General features: G+C 39.6%; 1 protein-coding gene across 1 annotated transcript; it reads right to left on the bottom strand.

Annotated features, from left to right (window-relative positions):
• Nucleotides 1-74: 74 nt before the first annotated feature.
• Nucleotides 75-22,023, bottom strand: LOC126386279 (solute carrier family 41 member 1-like). Its single transcript, XM_050038519.1, has 10 exons — nt 21,256-22,023; nt 15,986-16,093; nt 13,998-14,069; nt 10,641-10,785; nt 10,357-10,503; nt 9,874-10,018; nt 9,607-9,686; nt 5,274-5,408; nt 2,980-3,128; nt 75-2,837 (listed from the first exon to the last, which is right to left on the bottom strand). The coding sequence occupies exons 1-10, from the start codon at nt 21,448-21,450 to the stop codon at nt 2,658-2,660; spliced, it is 1,356 nt and encodes a 451-aa protein (XP_049894476.1). The 5' UTR covers nt 21,451-22,023; the 3' UTR covers nt 75-2,657.

Genomic DNA, 22,023 nt, shown 5'->3' with positions numbered 1-22,023 from the left:
AATTTGTTTACTGGTTTGAATATTGGATTGAATATTACTGTGCAGAGGCAGCAAACCTGACACTTGAAACCCCTCAGAATACAGCAGTCATGACTTACATGTCAGTCTTTTATTTCATTGACAAATCATGGCTGCAAAGATGTCATCTAGGAGTTTTTACAAATATGAGAGCAGAGTCCAGTCAAGCTTGATGTGACTGTGAAAACAGGATTATTACCATCTTTGGATGCTATTTTCAGATCAGTAAAGACAAGCATCTTTCTAAAAGTGCATATCAAACAATTGAAAATGCCCCCATACGGAGACTTGCATACTAAATCATTTGTTCACAAAAATAGCACAAAGAAATATCTGTATTGTCAATATCTGGAACACAGACTAACATAGAGACAGTGAAGTACAACAGGCTATATTCAGTTGTACTGTGCTGCACAAAAAGTAAAATACCAGTAGAAATTTGGAGACACAAAACCCACATGAGAGAACTGAAGGCTTATCACGGTTTAAAGGCACAAACCTACATGAAATGAAAATGATCAAATCTAACATTCATCCAGACAGTGCAGCATCTGATTTGTGTTAATATACATTTACACTACAGTTATATGTATTATTGCCGTAATACAATCATTTGCCATCTAACATTTAAGAGCTGACAACAGGTGTACAGATGTGTCAACAGTTTACAACAGAGTGGTCCTACAGTATTTGTAACCATTTTAGATAGATGGTGTTGTTTCTACAGAGCCAAGCTGGGTGGAGACCAGTGCAACTATTGACCACAGTGAGCTGGCAAATATGGAGACCAAAGTGCAAAATAAGGACACACTTTCCTAACTTTGTTCTTCTGTTTTGAGCCAGGTTGTTTCCACTTTTGTTTTTGCAGCCCCTTATCTACAATGTTAGCTTTGTGCCTCAGTCCTGAGCATGAAGGGTTCTGAGAGCAGAAAAGTTGGATTAGAAAATAAATTCTGTGTGTTTGCTGTTATCTGTGTAAGCACACAAGAATAATCTCCAGTACCTTTGCTCATTTCCTGTGTAATTCTCCGCTTTGCCAGATAAACACTACCTAATTAAGTTAATAACTTGAATATTCAGCCGAGGCATTATAATCATTAATGCAGTTTTAAGCAGTTTTTATTGGACCGTGTGCTACATCTTATTTTAATATAGCACTGCAGGAACAAGTCCTAAACCCTGTAAATGAGCTACCATTTTTGCATTTCAGGTTCCCATGTCTCAAAGTCAATAGGTTTTTTGAATGGGTTTTTGGTTAGATGGCTGAAATAAGGTCTGTGGTTAATATAAGCACGAGAGATTTTCACATTTTGCTTGACGACAAAATACAGCAGTAAATACCCCACTCGTGAATTTTGAAGATTTTACGTGTCTTTAAAGAAGACAGTTGCTATCAAGTGGCTTTGCGCCAATGACGACAGTACTATATTTAGTTTATAGCCTAACGTTAGCTTTTTACTTCTTCCAATAACATTTACACGTCAAAAATTGTAAAGTGTTCCTTTGAAAAGACTATCTTGCTGAGCAAAACATGCAAGTATCATAAACTTTTGTTTGCCACAGAGCTTATTTTCTGCAATAATCCAAAATCCAATGGAAAAATCCCATTAGCTTTTTGAAGGAACCAGGGCAATGCTAACGTCAAAAAAAAAAACATAATCTCAGCAGCACACTATAAGATGCTATTCGGTGGTTAGTAGTAGTCAGTCAGCTAGCTATATACATATTACACATAACTCAGGGTTTTACACTTGAAAACATTTATGGTCACTTTTTATGAAAGAAACCATGATTATAAATCCTTAAATAGTGATAGCTGGCATTTATCAAGTTAGCCAGCTAGCTTAGTTAGCTTCTGCTTATCTGGCAACTGTTAGCTAATTACCTACTAAGACAGCTAGGTAAAGACTAACATACAAACGAAATTTTATAAATACGTACCATTTCCCCAGTGCTCCCCTACTTTCTTACTAACAGACAATCCTACCTGCAATTGGACTGAAGACAGAACAGCAACACATTTCTGACCTGAAATTGTGGCACTCTGTATAGGTGTGTTCAGACAGCATGTAAAGTGCACGATTTTGACTGCTTGACTGTTTGTAGTAATTCACGTAAGCTAAGCTATCAAGCCTCTGACTGAGCTCAACAGAAAGTTTGGTTCTTTCTGTGATTTCCCTCTCGCTTTCTGTGAGGACACACAGTAACACTGTGTCAGGCTGAGGCAAGCAGAGATGTTGAGAGAGACACAGTGAGCAGGTGTCCAAGAAGAGCACACAGAGCAGGAAATAAGAGCGCAAATGAGTAAAACTGAGTGAGAGGTTATTACTGTCCCCTTATATGGATAATAGCAAACACACAGATGCATTCACTGAGCCCAGATTAGATCTGTGTTTGCGCAAATTAAATTATTCTTTGTGTAATTATTTGTCAACAAAATATAAATTGGATATGCTGCTTGCAAAAAAAGAGGATTCTGTCCTATTGGACGCTCAGTATTGAGGCGTACTTCATGACAACGTCATACTTACTGTACCTATTCACCTTCCTCTCTAAATCCAGTGAGCTTTGCAAGTGTGTTTCAGTCTCTTGCATAAAGGGAACAGTACACTCAGGGTGTGAGGGAACAAGTGTCTGTGTTAAACTCCAGTCCCAGCAGAAATGACAGTCAGCATTAGTCTGAAGCTCAGAGCCAAGAAACCAGTCCCCAGCAGGTCACCCAGAGCTGTGAGGTAAGGAATGGAGAAGTTGTCTGGATCCAGTCCCCTTCGCCAAAGCCATCGCACCATCAGGCTGGCCACGTACAGCAAAATCACCACCTGGATAATGACAGTGGTTGGATAAGTTTCAAATGAGAGTATTTGTGAACTGTAAACTTCCGTAACATGTAGACTCAAGCAATGATGTCTTGTAAAAGTACAAGGCAGCATGAGCAACAAAGTTTTTACTGGTTTATCTGACCTGAAGCAGAGCCACAGACAGGTAGCAGATGATGAAGGTGGGCGTCAAGGCAGTATGGCCTCCCTGCAGGAGGTGGATGGCGTACAGGAAGAGGAGGTGACCCGGGACTACCAGAAGGACCAGAACTCTGGCTGATTTGGAGTTCACATCTACATTAAGATAACAAGAGAATCAACAAGCTGTGTGAACTAGTATGTCTAGTTTCAGCTCTAAAAATATGTTCTTTTGTTTCCTAGAAGCTTCAGAGTTGCTAGTTTGTGTTTAGGGGCACAGTGTGTAGCATTTTTATTCATGAATGTCTTTATTTTTAGATGAATTGTGATCCACTTGTAAACAAGTATGAAAACTATGGTAGACATGATAAGATTGGATTTTGGTTTTATTAAATTAACTTTTCCCATAAACTCAGTTTCTTTGTGGTACCAATAAGACTTGTAACACTTGACAACCGGGGAAATACACTTATTTATGATGGCATATTAGGACCTCTTTAGAAAAAAAAAAAAGCCATGGGAGGGGGTCATATTCCAAATACAAAACTGAAATGGTAAACATCACATGAGAATTGTCTTAGAATATTATCACTAAGAGCAACTCTTTGGACTATAAAGCTTTGTGAATACAGTCCATGGCTCTTAAGAGGGCTCTTTGTAAAATTCAGAGCATACGATTTGTCTGTACCATAGACTGTATATCCACCTTAGTCCTAACCCCCATGATACCTTGCATGACTTATGGGCATGACTTTCGGCCCCGAACTGGAACCAACGTTTTCGTCATACAGTATGGGCAGCAACCTATCCCTCTCTGTACGTAAGCAATGAAAACTGCACCGCTGGTTACAAGAACAATCCCTTTTTATCATGGCTGCATGTTCAACACTGTTGGTGAAGCAACAAATTTAGCTTACTCTGGTCGTTAGTAACGTTACAGACGTGGTTGGTGCAACAGGTACCAGAGCTGTGCAAGGACAAATGAGGCCCCTTTTCCACTGCACAAAAAACCTGCTAACAACACTAACATTTGGCTTTTTCATGTAATAGGAAAGGCTACAATTGGCATTCACACGTGGGTCAAATGACTCTGCAGTATTCATGGCATTAAGCGTCTCCTGCTCTGATTGGCACTGATTAAAGCACAACACCGAAGTGAACGTGTTAATTTCAACCCCCATTAACAAGTAAGATGCAATGAGGCGTATAAAATACCATCCATCTCCGCCCAAGCAGCGCTCAAATATCAATCCAATTTACTCTGCAACGAATTTGAGAGGGAGACTGAATAAGTAAGAGAAATATATAACCACCGTTAAGTTGATTGACAGCTGTGTGTGCCAACTGGTATGCTCACTATCAATGGTGCTGCTTGTAGTTGCTTAGATGGGTGAATGGACAGGAACTCAATACTCGTGGAGATCTGTGCAGACTCCAAGTGGTGTCACCGGTGCAAGATGGCAGTGGTGGTATTCGGGATATTTTCGCTACATATATGTACAATGTGGGTAAGTGGAGATGCATCGTCTATCTTTATATACAGTCTATGGTCTGAACACGGTTCTTAACATGGAGGTGGCTGCGTCAGAACTGAATCCCAGGAATTCTATTAGTTTTTGAAGTATATAGGTTAGAGCAAAACTATGCCACTATGGAGCATTAAGGAACCACGTTCTGATTTAATTTGGTTTCTTATTTTACACTTAATATTACTAATTTTCTGATGGGCAAAGTCTAATACCTATGCAGTTACCATTTTGAGGTCCACAACAATCCTGTTTGATGTGTTATGTGTCATTCATTGTTCTTCAAATAGGCTAGTTGTCTTTTTCCACAAAAGGAAAAATATACAACTTTAATTTGAAGGAGTACATTGACTATAAGGAACCAAACATTTATTGGGAACGAGCCTGCTCATGTTTAAAAATACAACACAGAGACCTCCAATTATTTTCCATTATTTTCAAAGAGAGGGAACCAGAGATTGTATCAGGGTGGCCTTGGCCTCCCCCTTGGTGGCGCCACTGTTTTATGGGGGCGAGTTTGCTTATGTTTGCTGCTGGAAACATGGCTGGAAACAAAATAATTAGAGGGGTTCACACAGTGTTGCCAACTATCAACAATGGATAGCTGCATTTCATACGCAGTCATTTGATTCATTAATATAAGATACTGATTTATGTAGCTTTAATAATACTGTCACATGTAACATAGTAATTAATTCTTGATTCATAATTTCCAGTGAAGGGCTACACCTGGACACTGCACTTTTAAATCATGTATGCTTTTCCTGTATCTGACCTGAGGAGCAGAGGGCAGCACAAGGTCCAGGACACTTCACACTCATTGTAGATGGAAGAGCCCCAGGAACACTCCAGTAGTGGAGGTAGGTGGACATCCTGCTGGCCTGGATAGCCACCAGATTTCCCCCAACGCCTGCATAGACATGGAAAGTTTAGCACTGATCAGTTCCATAATAAACATTTCATAAAACTAAGGGAAATACAAGTGCATTTCCAGATTGGACTGAACTGGAAGGCAGCGATGTTTTGTTGTCTGGGACAAAAAAAAGTTCCAGCTAATAAAAATGTTTTTCATTTTGCTTTTACATTGTGTTTTAATATTTGCCAGTGTGTCATCTCATTGCCAAACAAGAGGCTGAGCAGTCACTGTAGAGAGTAAACACTCTTGGAAAAATGATACACTGTCCAAACAGTCATTTTGCCTGAAAGCTATTCAGCAGTTGTCCCTAATCACAGGCATCCAGGGGACTTTTTCTCTGAAGGCTTGGAATAGGCAGTGTGGATGCTGTGCCATATTCATTGTAGCACTGCTCTCCCCTCAGGCTGAGTTCATTAGGAGTAGAACAAAACCTCTTGGCTTGCAGAGCAAAGGAGCACATGGATCATTTACACAAAACAGGAGAAGTGTTTCTGGCAGTGGTGGAATCTAACCAAGTACATTTACTCAAGTACTGTACTAAAGTGTAAATCTGAAGTACTTGTACTTTACTTGAGTATTTCCATTATCTGTCACTCTATACTTCTGTTCCACTACAGTTCAGAGGGAAATATTTTACAGTTTACCCCACTGAATTTAACTAACTTGATTATTAACATTTTATATTTACAAAAAAACCCACCAACAACATATTATATATTTATATACAATAATTCACCCAGTATAAAGTATCTAAAACTGGCTCCACACTGATGCACTACAACACTAAAATGCTACATGTATTTGTAAGTGATAAGAACTGCATAACAGAATATAATCTGATAATATAATACCCTCAAAGAAGCCATACTCCATAATGAGTACTCTGCGTTAAAAATTTGCTGGAGCAAAACTTTAAATTCAGGACTTTCACTTGTAAGGGAGTATTTTTAGACTGTGGTATCTCTACTTTTACTTCAGTAAAGAACTGAATACTTCACCCACCACTGGTTTCTGGTCAACAGGCCAAAAGGGAAGAGTGTTGAATTGGAATGCAAATGCACTTCCTGTACCGTGGTGGTAATACATGCAAGAGTCTTTGGTAGCACTGAGGCTGGCAGAGATGCTGCGTAAACAGGAGCCAGTGAATGCATAGTTGGCATTCTGATCAGGCTTGTGGTTTATGTAAAGACCATTGTTATTGCTCTCTACTTAGTATGCTGCTTTGTGGGAAACAAACTTCTGTCAGTGAAGATGTGGCCCTAAACGCCTCTCTGAGGTTCCTTTGACGGGGGAGGAGACTGCTCAACTTCAGCAGCACTTTAATACCTCATGATTGATTAATGGCTCAGATTTGAGGTCCTTTTAAATAGTAATGGAATTAGCTGCTGGGCGTCTCCATGCTCCGACAATTTCCACATTACTACAGTTGACATTATTGATAATAATGAAGCTAATTATTAAGCTTGAATATCATTCTTCAAAGATCAGGACTGTTGAAACACTATAACCCCAAATCCCAGCTCTGCTTACTCCTTTAGGAAAACATGTCAGTGTTAATTTCTTTGCTTAGAGCGTGTGGAGGGAATGTCACAAATTATTTCAGCTTTAACTGTAAGGATTGTATCCACAATAAAATGTATTTCAGGCAAAATTAATTAAAGTTATCATCCTACTTTAATCATGCAGAGCCTCTAAAAATAAGGATCTTGTCTGAGAAGGTGTCAACTGTGTATGTACCAAGTCCACCAATCCACTGAGTGCTCCACAGACGACATTTTTCTGTAGTTCGACACAGAAATTAGCGCCACCCAGGTTCCCTCACCAAAGAGTCTACAGGATTTTTCCATTGGATTATTGCAAAAATTAAACTCTATAGTAAACAAAAGTTTATGATAGTTGCACGTTTTGTTCACCAAGATAATCTTCACAAATTAACACCTCTTTTATGCTGATGCCTAAATTCAATCACCAGCTAACTTTGGCCAATAAATGCACTATACTACAGTTGCGCAACTTAACGTTACCACCACAACAAGGCTGTAAAGCCGTGTTTAGACTGATGACATTCTATAGTCTCATTTAGCCACTTGTCAGCAACTGCCTCTTTAAAGACACATACATACTTACAATTCATGAACAGAGTATTTACTGACATATTTCATGTTGTAGAACAGAACATGAAGGTCTCTTCAGCTTGTCTTAACCACAGACCTTATTTGAGCCATCTAACCAAGTGCTAAAATGCTAACTCATTTCTGGGTTTCAGGACTCATTCCACTCTCTAATACAACAAACAGGAGCATTTCCTTAATAACTACCCTCACTGGTGGCAGGAGATCAACACAAAAACAACATGTATGGCCAATAATGGTTGTTAAAGGGTCCGGTATAGGTTTAGGAAAGGATCATAGTTTGGGATTTAAAAAGGTTTTTTACGTACACTGTACTACCTAACACATCACTAAATGTAATTTTAAGTATGTTGCGTATGTTGACATTCATATGTAATTTAAAATAACTCAGTGTTGACCTTTGGTTTTACACGGGACACAAACAGTGGTTTCCTGGGTCAAAGTCCTGTGTTTGTTTTTTCCTTTGCTCCTGTCATGATTAGTACGGCCATTAGAGGTCGCTGTCTAACATTAACATAAATACAGGCCTTAAAATCTGCTTGTACAAACAATATTTGTGATCGTATTTTGGGGGAGGACAATCACTTAAGCACATGCAGTCCTGCTAAAATTCAATGTCATTTCATGCAGTGGTGAAAGAGGTACATAGGTTATTAGCTTTTCATAAGAAATATAGTAATATCACAATGTAAAAATACTATTACAAGTTAAAGTCATGTATTCAAAATAGCATCCAAGTCACAAAAGTATTATCTGAAAAATATACTTAAAGTATCTTAAAGTAAAAGTAACCCTGCTCGTGTTATATATTATTTATTTGGTGCAGCTAGTGCACTTAAGAATAATCAGCATTCTAATGTTGTAGCTGGTTGAGATGCTAATTCTTAGTGCTTACTACAGTGTTATGACGTTTAACAGTCAATAGGCATGCATCACAATTTTGAAGATACCATGTTTTGTATATAGAATCTTGCAAACCCATTGTCCACCCACACCCATGTTTTTATTGTTGTTGTCTAATAAGAGCTGTGCTTGACTGTCATCTTTTGTTGATTTTGAAGCACCTGTTGAGGTGGGGCAACAAACACAGTTATCATTCTCCTTACTACACAGAGTTTGGTGAAATCATATAATTTCCTGTGTGTATTCCATCGCATAGCTCCTTCCAACTTTACCTATAACCAATTTACACCCACACAGGTGTACATTATGCAAAGCCTTTATTTGCAAAGTATTCAGTAATGATAGCTACTGTACCATATAAATGTACTGACTTTCCTCTAATACCACCAATAGGTCTATGTTTTCACTTATCCTGTTGAAAAATCTGGTGCTGGTACCTTTTATTTAAAAAAAATAACTTTTTTAAATATTTGCTGAAACTGTCATTGTTTCACAGTACTTAATGACAGATAATCTGTGAAAAAAATCATACTCCTCTGCCTACTCTGTGGCCTCACCACATGTGAGTGAAAACAACCAATTAGTGTCGAGAAGTCTCCAACACAGTTGTCAATCGTGTCAATCAGTCAAACTGTCAAACTAGGCAGTGCTGATCAAATATAATCAAGATTCTGCATTCTGCATGACTGTTTCTCATGTCTAATGTTTTCAGAAAGATATGTCAGCTGTAAATTGAGAAAGTTTTTCCTGCATGTCAGGGTCATGGCAGGTCATAGACCAAAGTGGACCTCTATGGTGTTTCTTCTTCATGATTTTAAACAACAATTTTAGGCCCTCCACTGAATGATTTGTACATGCGTATAAAGAATAAACACATGCTTTATAACCCACTGTAAAGACTTGTCTCTATCACTCTTTGTCATCAGTCATTCCTAAACTAATTATACTGCAGTTATTGATGCTCCATAAGAAATGACAAAATAATAATTGTTGAAACATACAGAATAAAACTTCAGCATTGTCTTTATATCTGCTTTTAAATACACTATAGTGTGTTATAAAGTATTTATGAAGTGTTTACATACTTATGCACTGCTTTTACATGATTAATAGAGGGGTTAAAGTCAAGTGTTCAGATGAGTTCTTCTTCAACTCACCATTGATGACTGGAGTAAACACTGCCATGCCTTCAAAGTTTGGATTGCTCACTGTCTTATCCAGAATCAGTCCACCAATACTGGGAAGAAGACAACACACAGGCTGAGTCTGAGTGGAACACCTTTTAAAAATATTTCCCTCAGTTTTATGATTCATTTAAATGTCAGAGACACATATTTTTTATAGTTACAAAAAAAATGTAATGATAATAAAAGTCCTGAAGTGACTGGACCCTCTGGTAGAAAGAGTGTCACAGGTCAGCTCACCTGCTGATGGACATGGCCAAAATGACTGGTTGCCAGCCTGACTTCAGGACCTCGCTGATTGGTGGAGAGCGACGGGCAATAATGACCCACCCTGGGATTAGGAGCAGGAAGAAGCCACACACCGCAGGAGGCAGGTACCACATGTCTAGAGAGCAACATGGCAGAGTATACATGTGTTAACATGTTAGAAGGGATCAAACAAGACATAAAGGAGTCTGACCATGACAAAAATGATTGCTTCTGTCTGTTGGCAGCCTTTCGCTAAAATCAAAGGTGGACTACACTGCCCTCATATGGCTGTAATACTCCTTTATCACCACAATACTGTTGCTATGCAGTTGTGTGATTTTTTGATTATCCTTTGCTCTTCTCTGCTTTAAAGACCCTTTTCAAACTAGTGTCCATACACGTCACTGCTACAGAAAATCAGTGTACAGAAAGTGACTCATGGAGGGTTTCTTAATGTAATGTGTGAGCTCTGACCTCTGTAACAGAACAAGAGGCTGCTGACACCAGCAAGCAGAGACAAAGTGATGAGGTCTCCCAGGCTGGCAGCAATTGGTGTGGCCACATTATCTGGGTTGATGCCCACTTTCCTGGATCCAATAATCACTGCCACCATCACCACACCTGATGAAGTGCAAGATGAAGACTTGTCAAAGAAGTTAAACAACACTCTAAGCTCTACTGTCCTCCGTGTTGTACACTGTGTATTTATTACACTGTCAGCCATTATTCCTCTGCAGCCGTATGTGCCTTTGTCTGACCTAGAGACAACGCAGCGATGAAAGCAGTAGTGACGCTGCTGGCACAGAGGACAGCAGCCTGGATGACATCCACCCTTCCCTTGGTCAGACCCCCGAGAACCACCGCTGCAACAGCTGCCAGGAAGCCAACTACTGTGGCCTGGACCTGGGCATGAAAGAGAGAGCAGAGGACCATGAGTCTTTTTGATCAATCCATAGTGTATATCTCATTGTAGGCCTATCTGTTTATTCTTCAAGTGGCCAAAACATTTAGAGGAAGATGAAGATGATGAAAGAGAGGTGTGGAAAATAGAGAAGCAGAAAAATGCAGTGCAAGACACAACTGTATGGAATCCCAAAGTGTTCGATACATGAAAACTACATAGGTAATCAATCAAAATCAGCAAACTGTAAAAAAACTGAAGACATTTTCAATAATTTTCCATTCCATCATGAATTTTCATAATAGCAGAATCTTATTGGAAACCATGACATAGGCCTATTTATATCAAAATGCCTTTTTGAGCTATGGGCTATGTTTATCTAAAAATGGAATGTTTCACAATTTCAAGTTTTATTTCATAATGTCGTTAAACACAGTATATAGACAGAGTAACTTAACCTATTCAGCTTTTAAGTATTATGCTGCATTCATGCACTGCTTCACAATGGGAAGCAGTGCTAACCTTGTAGTCAAACCAGATACATAGCCTAAATTAACTACCTGTGAGGGTTACGCATTGGCAGTGGTTTGTGCGTAAATGAAACCAAACAAACAAACAGTGTATGGCACCTATTAAATAGCTGTAAAAATTGCATTAGTATTAATATTGAATTTATGTAAATGTAACTGCCTGTGGGGTTGCATTTGCAGCCATTTTGACAGATTTGCTGTTCTTTTCAACAAGTGCTTGATCATGTCTGCTCTAAAGTGCTATAAGCAATGTAACCTGAATGCAGCATTAGTTTAACAAGACTGGATGCTAGATAGCTAGCTGGCTAACTTGCCATGACAGTGTAAGACCTTAGATTATCACTTAGCATTTAAAATGAAGAGACAGTGTTAGCAGTGTCAGATAATAGTAACACCCGTTGCTTAGAGCGAACACAGAGAAAGTGTCTGTGCTTTTCACAGAGTTGTTTGTCTTTCTCTGTGGAACATTTTCTCCATTCAAACATTTTCCAGGTAACTTTGAGTTAGGCAGCTGCTGCCATCTGTCTCTTCACTGTGATACTGAGTAACACCAACTCACAGCCTAGCTAACTGGCCTGTTAGCTAGCTAGGTAGGTAGCAATTACAGTCTTGTTAAGCTAGCATTAAGATGTTAGTTTCTGTGTCTGTGTACTGTGTTTAGTCACGATAGAAGCCAGTTAGTTGATGCAACACTACTTTGACATAGTTGTTGTTCTAGAAGCTAACAGGTATGTGCTAGCTTAAGAGGCAGGAGGCATGTGATTGGCTGAGATTACTGTCATTAAAAGTGTCATATAGTACTCTAGAAATGAGTCCTAAAACCCAGAAATTGTTAGCATTTCAGCACTCCTTTTTCCCTGGTCTTGAGGGCAAGACTTTCACATTTTATTCTACTACATAGAAATTGTAAGTAGCCTAAATACCTCAGTCGAGACTTTTGAAGCTTTTATGCATCTTAAAAAAGGCAGTTGCAAACAAATTGCTAAATGGGACTACAGAACATCATCACGCTGAGTATGGCTTTACGCTGTGCTGTGCGGGTGACATTTAGTCATGCTACCATGGTGTAGTTTGTTTATAGCCTATTGTTAGCTTTTTACTTCTGGCAACTGCATTTAGACTTCAGTAACCATAAAACTGCTATTCATATGTGGTGATTATCTTGCGGAACAAAACTTTTAAATACCATAATATTTTGTTTGCCACAGAGCTTATTTTCCACAATAATAATTAAAAATCCAATGGAAAAATACCAAAGGCTGTTTGTCGAGGGAACCAGGGCGATGCTAACTAACGCGTTAGCCTACAGGAAAACGCCATCCCTAAGGCACTCTACTAAGAAATAAAAAAGGACATTATGAGATGTGACTGGCAGGCTAACATTACACCCACACACTGACAGGGCATTTAAACTCAAAGATAATGTTATCACACAGAATCTCAGAAGGAGAGCAGTAAAAAAAACTACTTGATCTTAGGTTCGTGTCACACATTTCTCTATAGTGCAGTGCAACTGATCATTAGCGCTTCACTCAACACCATCATGTTAATTTGTTATTTCAGGGGTAGTGTTAATGTGGCATATGTGTGCATGAGCCTTAAAGTGTGGCGTAGGTTTGGCGCTAACGATCATGTTAATGTGTCACTGAAATGAAACACATCACCTACACAACATTTGCATTACGCCCGTGTAACCATTGTAAGCCTATGGGAGTTGTAGGCTTAATGTTAGATATTGGTCAGATCACACATGTCTTGTCAGGTGCTAGTGAGGCGTTTAAAGTACTGATGCAGATGAGTTACACACACACAGGCATGCACATAAAAATCATATACTGTACTACTCTGCTCACTTCACCATTGAGTTGTAAGGTCAGCCAATAATTTACAGAGAAATATGAATGACAATTTGGGATTGGTAATAGGTTTGGATGAGCTATAGTTATGATATACTTTCTTCTCTGCTTTCTCTTTAAATTTATCTGTCACTCATAACATTTATTGTTTCAAACTTGAAACTTAGAACCAAACTTGAAAATTGATTTAGGCTAATAAAAACATAATGATCACATCATAAATAACTAATTATGGCTTTTATTTCTGTCTACACTGTCAGGACTCAGCTGTCTTGAAATATATCTACTTGATAGTACCAATTAATTCTGTGAGCATCACACTGATGAACTGCTGTCATTTGATGTAAGGTCAAATATGAGATCTAATATGGTTCCCTTTACTTTTTTCCATGTCTCTGGCTCTGTAAGACTTGAGTTCTTTGCTGCACCCACAGAACATATGAGGTCATTCCCAAAAAATATTGACAAACACTACTGATTTAAAAACTCACAAGTTATTGGTGAAATGTCTCAAAAGTAAAACACAGAATATTTTCACCTTGCTGCATGTACAATTCATAGTTGCCTAATAAAAAGTTACAGCAGGCAATAGCAGTTTCAGCCCAATTTGTTAATTTTATGATCCAATATCTTATAGCTACCATTTGGAAACCATCTCCTATTGTTATCGTGTATGTTTAATTGGCTGAGATGCATTAGTGAAGTAAGAGAAGAATCTTATCACACCAGCAAAGCTTCTTGGAATTAAATTAAATTGTCTTGAAGCCAGCACAATGATGGAGTGTGTTATTAATAGGATGGAGAGTGTGTGGCGGAGCAGTGTGTCACCTGAATGAGAGCCAGATTACAGAACACCATCCTCCACTGCTGCTGAGCATCATCCATCAGCCCCGTGTTGGCCTGTGGATTGAGTCACATTTCTCACTCACATGGTATTGGGAATGGCTTTAAAGTTGCTTTCAAGTGTCACTGTGCAAATTTAATTAGCACTACATGTTAACATCATGTCAGAGTTACGCTGACAAATGCTTTGATTGGTCAACAGTGTGCATAGCTAATGAGTAAATATCACTCAGGCTGTAGTCAGGAGGTTACTCGCTGAGTGACTGATAATTAGACTAATGGATGCTGATGTCACGGCACTTGCTCCCTAAAGCATATTTCTCTGTGTAGCCTGTGGAAGTGGATTCAATACTTGCTGATGTTAGGATGCTGGTAGACAGAATGGTAGCATTACATCTATAAGGACAAGTCACAAACTTAAAAGTACATCATAGGCTAACAAATACCTGCTACATATGCACACAATAAGCCATCCAAGGAAGCTGATGCCAAATGTTTGTGCCAAATTTCCTACTAAAAACAAACTAAAATGTATTTAATATTATAGTTCAGGCTGTTTTCATGCAATGTACGTATACCTACGAAAAGTAATGCACCAGAATTCTATAACCCACTTAATCATGACCCAGTAATTTGTATAACCAACAAAATCGTAAAGGCTGCGATCACGTGACAAATGTGCTGACAGGAGTAAAGGCGCAAGTAGTATAAAGTGCGAAATTCTGCGTAAGGAGGAAGATTAGGGTTGTAGATGGGTCAAACAAACATATGACTTTACCCCAGAAGACCTGGGTTTGTGTCCTGTACAAAACCAAGTGAACTTTTCACTTTTTTTAAGGTATGTTGTCAAGTATGTAATTTTCATTATGTACGTAACCTGACAATGCCCAACCAATGTGTTTTTTCCTAAACGTAATGTACATAACTGTAATTTCCAAAACCTAACCTACCATAAAACTCCTAATCCAAATTAAACACCCAGTCCCTTTTATTAGCCTGGTGTAGCTACCCATTTTCACAAATAAAGGCCTGTCTCAATTAGAAGCCCAGTCTGGTTGCCAAGCAGTTATTTGTAAAGAAGTTCTTTAGATGTATAAAACCGGACTGTTGACTACCCACTTGAGCTCACATTAGTTAGCTGTTTAGATAGCACGTACAAATATAAATGTTTAAACTTAAATAATATGGAGATGCTACAAATCGTTAGCTTGGTTGATTTAATTTTACTGAAACCATGAGCACCAGAGAAGACCCAAAGTCCCTCAGAGTTACCAGCATGACGAAAAACAAGAAGTGACTTTCTTCTTCTGAAGCTGTCATACAGTAAAGTCAGAATATGTCCATTCCCCAAATACCCAGTAAGTTACTTGTATACCTTTAGTCTGTAAAGTTCCACCAATCAAAAGAATCAAAAGTGTTTTTCATTAAAATGAATCCAAGTTATAAATATTGTTTGAACAGGATAAAGTGGTGTTATCCTCGGGTGCCATAAAACAATAGTCTTAACATACCTAATTGATGTTGATGAAACCTAATTTTGATACATGTATTCATACTGGTTGAAATAAACAATTTGATTCTATTTCCCATCTTTGCTGAGCAGCAGTTTTGTGTGAGGAATTGAAGGCCTGTCCCATATTGACGCCTGTCCTAAATATAAGCCTGTTGAGTTCAGTAATTTAAGCAAATAATAGCCCAGGCTACTAATTGAAGTTTTACTAATTGAAGTTTTAGGGTATGTAACTTTACAATGAATACATGATGATGCCCAACGATGATTCTTTTCAGAAACACAATCTACGTAACATCACAGGTAAGAGCCCTAATTCGTTGCCCACTAGTTCGATCAATATCAGACAAACCATTGTATGAGGATACCTTGTATAGCTGTGCACATTTAAATCAATTGTCATCATCTCTTTCTGTGTGTGGGTGAGTGTGTTCTATATGTGAGTGAGTTTGTTTCCACTTACTGCTGTTGACAGTCTGGATGCCAATGTCATCTCAAGATTGCCCTTCAGCCCCACCAGGGCTGGCACCAAGATAAAAACCTCTGAGACCTCCTTGAATACCTCCCAGTGCTGAAAAACACCACAGTGGTCTTTATGCATTTTCAGTTGCCAACAAGTTCATCAAACACAGCCCATTGTTCAAATACATCACAGTGAAATACACTGCAAGAAATTTTGTTCTTTTACCAGTCATTGTGCTTAAAATTTTGAATTAGTATTTTTACTTTAAACCTTTTAAGGCCACTTGGAGACATGTTGTGAACACATTGTCACATTTTAAGTTGAAGTGGTGAGCTTGTTACACATCCAGCAGTCACAGAGCAACATGAACATCCATTTAGATGCTGTTTCTGGTCATGAATATAAGTCAGATATTTACTTTTTTCTTTTTTTAGCTCTGCTTATGGTCTCTATCAACTTATGAGGGATATATGTGGCTCCAAGTGTGCTCCACTATATTCACCAGCTGCTTCACCAGCTGCTGTAGTCTCTAACTGTGCTGTTTGGTACTGAGCATAAAGTGGGTTTTTAGAGCTTTATATTCTGATAGCAGCTGCCTGCTGCATTTGAAAATCAGTGGTAACAGTGAACCAAAACAAAACACTAAAGCTCACAGCTAAACAGTGAAACTCTGTTTTAATTGAAAGCCAGGGGTAGCTGCAGATTCAGGTGATAATTTTTGTAGGGTTATCACTACAAGCAATACTTTTCACATTGTTTTTACATTAACATTTGATAGAAATAGAGATCATAGTTGATGTAAATAAATTTTAATAACCTGCCAATGGAGATTGATTTTTAAGTACACTGCAAGTGTCATTGAAACATATCACAATGACCCTTCAAACATTTGCCAGTAGTAAATGACCTCCTAAGGCCTTCATCAAGGCCCTGAATACCTAATTCCTCCATCAGCTTCTAACACTAAGTGATGTGCCACAGTTAAAGTGGTCTTGATTATTTCACAAGGTTTTTCTGTGTGTGCAGTTTTGTCTGTGCACTTCTCATTGGTTTTAAGTGAGTGGGACTCCCCTGCAAAAGAGCATTGTTTGTTTCTAGGATAGTGACCGCATGACTCACACTTTTCTGCCTTACTCTGCCTCTGATTGGCTTACCCTGACATTCTTACCCTAACCTTAACCAGTCTCACTGCTCTTGTCTAAACCTAACCAATCCAACCAACAGAGGCAACAAGAACTAGCCAATTAGTGGCAAGTTAGCTAATGTTAACTGAGTTTGTTAAACTCAGCTTATGTTAGCTATGTGTGTTAACCCCATAGATACATGATGGCACCTATTCATTTTGGTGGAGTTGCTTGTCTGGCACATACGGCAATACGTTTTTAGCTTCCAGGTTTACTTCTGCGGCCCTTTGAACATACGCAGTAGTGTTTCTCCTGCTGGCCTTGCCCGTAAGTTCCCACTCGGCTCATAGACTTTACAAGGTGACAACGACATCGATTTTCAAGTTTTTCCTGACTTGAGTAAAGTTAAACCATTAAACCTCCATGGATCAAAAATTCATAACAATATTATTATTGAACTTGTTTGCAGTTCAAGGTGTCCTATCAGCAGTTTTACAGATGTCTCTTTTATAAATGTGGTTTATGGAGAGAAATGCTTTTGAGCAGCCGCCATACTGCAAATGGCCACTTGGAAAAATTGGAAGCAAGGCTGAGCTGCTTTTCTTGGGGGCATGCTTGAACTGAAGACCACAGTGTTAACATAAGATGAGACGCTACCTGAGATAAACTGGGAGAGGGCTGTGAGGAGTGGGAGAGCTATGGGGGCAGCCATGGATGAATTAGGAGACCTGGATAAAGCATTGGCGGCAGGGCCCCGTTCATTCCTGTGACACTTGCTCAGTTGCACATGAAGTCAAAATGGTTCAACTGCCGTGTATAAAATGCTTCTGCATTGTGCGGCCCATAGAGCAGGTGCACTAGAGACTTACAGCAGCCAAGCAGAACCAAGTGCAGCTGAGCGTCTAACTTATGCCAGCTGCATGGCTAACTTACTGTTTAGTGCCCTGCTAACTTGAATGGGGATAAAATAATTTAACCTTGTGGCTCTTCGAGACTTTCAAAAGGTTACTGGACTGAATGGATCAAATCCTTAAAGTGAAATGAGTCACTTCGCGGGAGTTGTGCCGCTTAAAAAAATGTATCTACTGATTTACAGACTTCTCTTTCCCAATGTAAGTCAATGGGATAAGTCTTTTTTGGCTGCAGGGCACCTCATGACAGAGCCCTAAAATTTTTTTTTTACATTTTTCTATCGTCTACTTTTTTGCTGACAGCATGAATAATGTTGAGAAAAAAGGAGGCTTAGAGACATTAAGGGCCTACTATTTATGTTATTAGGCTATATATAGAAGATACCAATAATAAAGTTAAACATGCTCCAAATGCCTAATCATGTTTCCACCTCTCAGGTGCAGCAGAGAATTTAGACATTTTGAATTGTCTGAGTGTTGATTGATTTGATAAGTGCCTGTATTTCCATGTCCCATCTCCCATGAAACTTGATCTTTCAGCTCTTTATGATTCCACTGGCAGCTGGCTGCCCTGCTGCATAATTCAGGGTGTCAGTCATGTCATGCTGCTGGTGAGGTATTTACAAGAGGTTAAACAGGGAGAGAGGTTTTAGTTGGCATTGTTCTATCTGACTAGGTTTCTGATACCGCTGTCTGCCTGGCTGTGTCCTGAATGTTCTGTTGTTTACCTGCGCAAGTACTGTAGCCTATCAGTCATGTCTTCTCTAAAGGCCAGATATTATCAGACATGTACATTCTTCTGTATCATAGTTTTTAGCCAAAGGTTGCTTGAAAGATTGCCTAATGGTCCCTTAAAATAAAAAGGACAGCTCAATGGATAGAAACCCTCAATTTTTGTAAACAGCATTTTCTGATTTCTTTTGCAATTCTAAAGTGCATTTTGTGTTATTCGCAAGAATTCTGTTAGAACTGTTAGATGATAAAGTCATTACTTATAACATTCCTCCTTTGTCTAACTGTCTGCCTTCCAGCATTCTCGGAACCCATCGGCTGTATTCGGTGTCTGACTTCCGGCAGACGGCGATACAGCCTCTGGGGGCAGACCCCCGATTTTTTGGCATTCCGGTTTGATTTGGGCGGAGGAAGTGAATTTCCGTTTCCGACTTCCGTTTATATATAAGTAAATATGCTGAACCATTGCGATGGATTCAGAGTTTGCAGTGATGCCAATTATGTTCCGCCCCGTTAGTTCACCGCACGGACCATTTATCCTGGCAACAACTGCAGCCGGCTCAAACGTGATTGGTCAATATCACGCGGACGACAAACAGCTTACAACTGGAAACCAGGGCTCTTCCGCTCTTCTTCCAGAGGCAAGATCTCCGGGGTTTGCCTACAGACTCTACATTCACTGTATGTAGAGTCTTTATATAGAGACTAGCCTTCCAGCAACTCAGTACTACTGTACCTGAATGCTAAATGAAACAGTGAACCTATAGACAACAGTGGTAATCATGAGTAGTCATAAAACATACAACCACACCTGTCATATTCATAGTAGGTGTTTAGAATCAAATGTATCCGTCTAATTATGAGGGGTGTCACAAACAACATGACAATTGTAATTGATAACAAGAAGGGCAGTCAAAGAGTGCAGATCAGGCCAAATGCCCTATCCTGCAATGTTGAAGGTACAGGATACATGTAATGGCAGCAGAGAATGAAGCTGCACTAGTGGTTATGTTCCTGCCTAGCTAATCACCACAGCTCTGCATTGCACACGACTTGTGCTGAGTGTGTGCAGAATGGTGCTAATATGGCGGTGCTAATACTACATGATAACACTGTGGCAAGACCCATGGGATGGCCGTTTTTAGCACAGCACTGCTTGCCGCACTGCACTGCTAAATGCCACCATTTCCATTCAGCCACCTCCATGTTTGCTTGTGACATTTGAGGTTAGAGCTGTGTGCATTGAGGTTAGAGCTGTGTGCATTGAGGTTAGAGCTGTGTGCATTGCAAGTTTACCCAAAGTGAAACATAATTCATGTATCTGCTGAATCCACCATAGATATTTTATTTGGACCACTGGCTTTATAATACAAACTAGCTTGCTGTTTGCAGATTACGTACCAGCTAACAAAACAGATCCATGCAGCACATCTTTACAGCTAGCTGACTAACCGGGAACTGCTCATTGGTCCGACAGCCCATTGGTCCGACATCCCATTGTTCCGACCATATTAAACCCATTGTTCCGAAGTCCGTTNGACCAATGGGCTGTTGGACCAATGACATGGACCCGACTAACCTTAGCTTAGGTTACAGTTAGCTAGTTGGCGACCCCTGCCTTGCATTGCCCTTGGCTGGTAGAAGGCAGTTGTTAGTTTTACACCTCTGCATTGCACTGTTACATCATTTATTGTTGGCTGGCTAAATCAGTATATTTAGTTAGTAATGGATCACATAAGCTGGAGAAGTAGTTTGGCAAGCTAACGCTAGATCTGGCATTTGTTACTTTGTAATGCAAGCAGATGAAGTTATTTGGAAAGCAGCCCTGGGGGTCTGGATGATATTTAATAATAATCCACTCAAGGTACTATTTTGCTGCATTAGCTAGGTAGCAATTCATTTGCATTAGCAAGCAAGCTAATGTTAGCTAGCATTAGCCAGCTAAACCCACAATTTCACCACGTTTCACATTTTTAATGTTTCCTTCAGGATTTTTTTCAGCACCAAGGGGCACTGAATTATGATATGGATCGATGAATAATCAGACCACAAATGAGACAAGAATTAAGACAAGACAATACATTGCCAGGGATAGAGTGGACGACAGCTCTGGAGACAGACTGAACACATCAGCCAGCACTGGTTGAATTTGAGTTGCTACAGCCCTAAACGAATGTCTCCAGGCCTCTGGTACAAAACGTGCCTAATGGAAACACGGCATGTGTTATATCACAATGCACCTATTGGCAATAAAAAAGATACATGTAAAATAGAGCCTTCACATTTATTAAATCACTTAATAATTTATCACTCTATATTTCATTTCACATGGATCTATTTTTGCCCCTCTGTTTTTCACTTCTCATGCATTTTCATCGCCTCTATTTTTATCAGTCAGTTTTTCTTACTTCCATACTTCTCATAGTCTCGCATGACTCAAAAAACTGATGTCAGTACAATCTTACACACACAGACACACTTTGGAGCACTTTTTTTTCCATACTTGCACTACATCCATGACTATCCCAGCCGCCACCAATCCCAGGCCGGACACCAGGTATGGCAGTAGGATCTGGGTTGCGATTATCCATGAGCTCTCTGGCAGTAAGCCGTGGGCCGTACGGGTCAATTTGCACCTGAAGCCCCTTAGCTTCTTCCTTTCAAAACACAGCTCCAGAGCAAGATGGGTCACCACCATGGCTGATCTCCGTTAACCCATCCCTGCCTGTTATAGTGTTGGTAGGGAAGGACAGCTCGTCTGCACCACAAAAATCAACTCCCAAGCTGTTTTTTGTAGAACCAGTCAAGCTGATTTGAGAAGGATGTAATGATCCATTTTGACAGAGAGAACAATAATGAGGCAAAGAAGAAGATATCCTTTTTTTGACTGTTCCGAAGTTGTTTTCACCTCACCCCCGGCTCTTCAAAAGTCACAGCTGATGGTTCTTTGCTGAAAACTGGTTTCCTTAAAGTTGATTTTCAAATAAATGTGACAAAGATGGATCAACAGGCTTGTTTTGCCCCTCACCTGTCACTCCAGCACTGGTAGGGCAGGAACACAAAGTACTTTTGCAAATGGTGGACTAGGCGGAGGAAGCTGCTTTCATCCACTTGTATGGAGCACACACATATTAAGACATGCACACACACATGGGTCCACTTGACAGCAGATCTGTGAGGCCTCTTCTGACACTCTGCTACTGACAGACCTCCACACACACATGCACACATACACACACACTCACTACAGCCACACACTAACACTCTCTCT

The sequence above is a fragment of the Epinephelus moara genome, chromosome 24 (assembly GCF_006386435.1).
Source record: "Epinephelus moara isolate mb chromosome 24, YSFRI_EMoa_1.0, whole genome shotgun sequence".
Taxonomy (NCBI): Eukaryota; Metazoa; Chordata; class Actinopteri; order Perciformes; family Serranidae; genus Epinephelus; species Epinephelus moara.
Note: the sequence above shows the minus strand (reverse complement) of the source record. Positions and strands in the feature narration are given on the sequence as shown.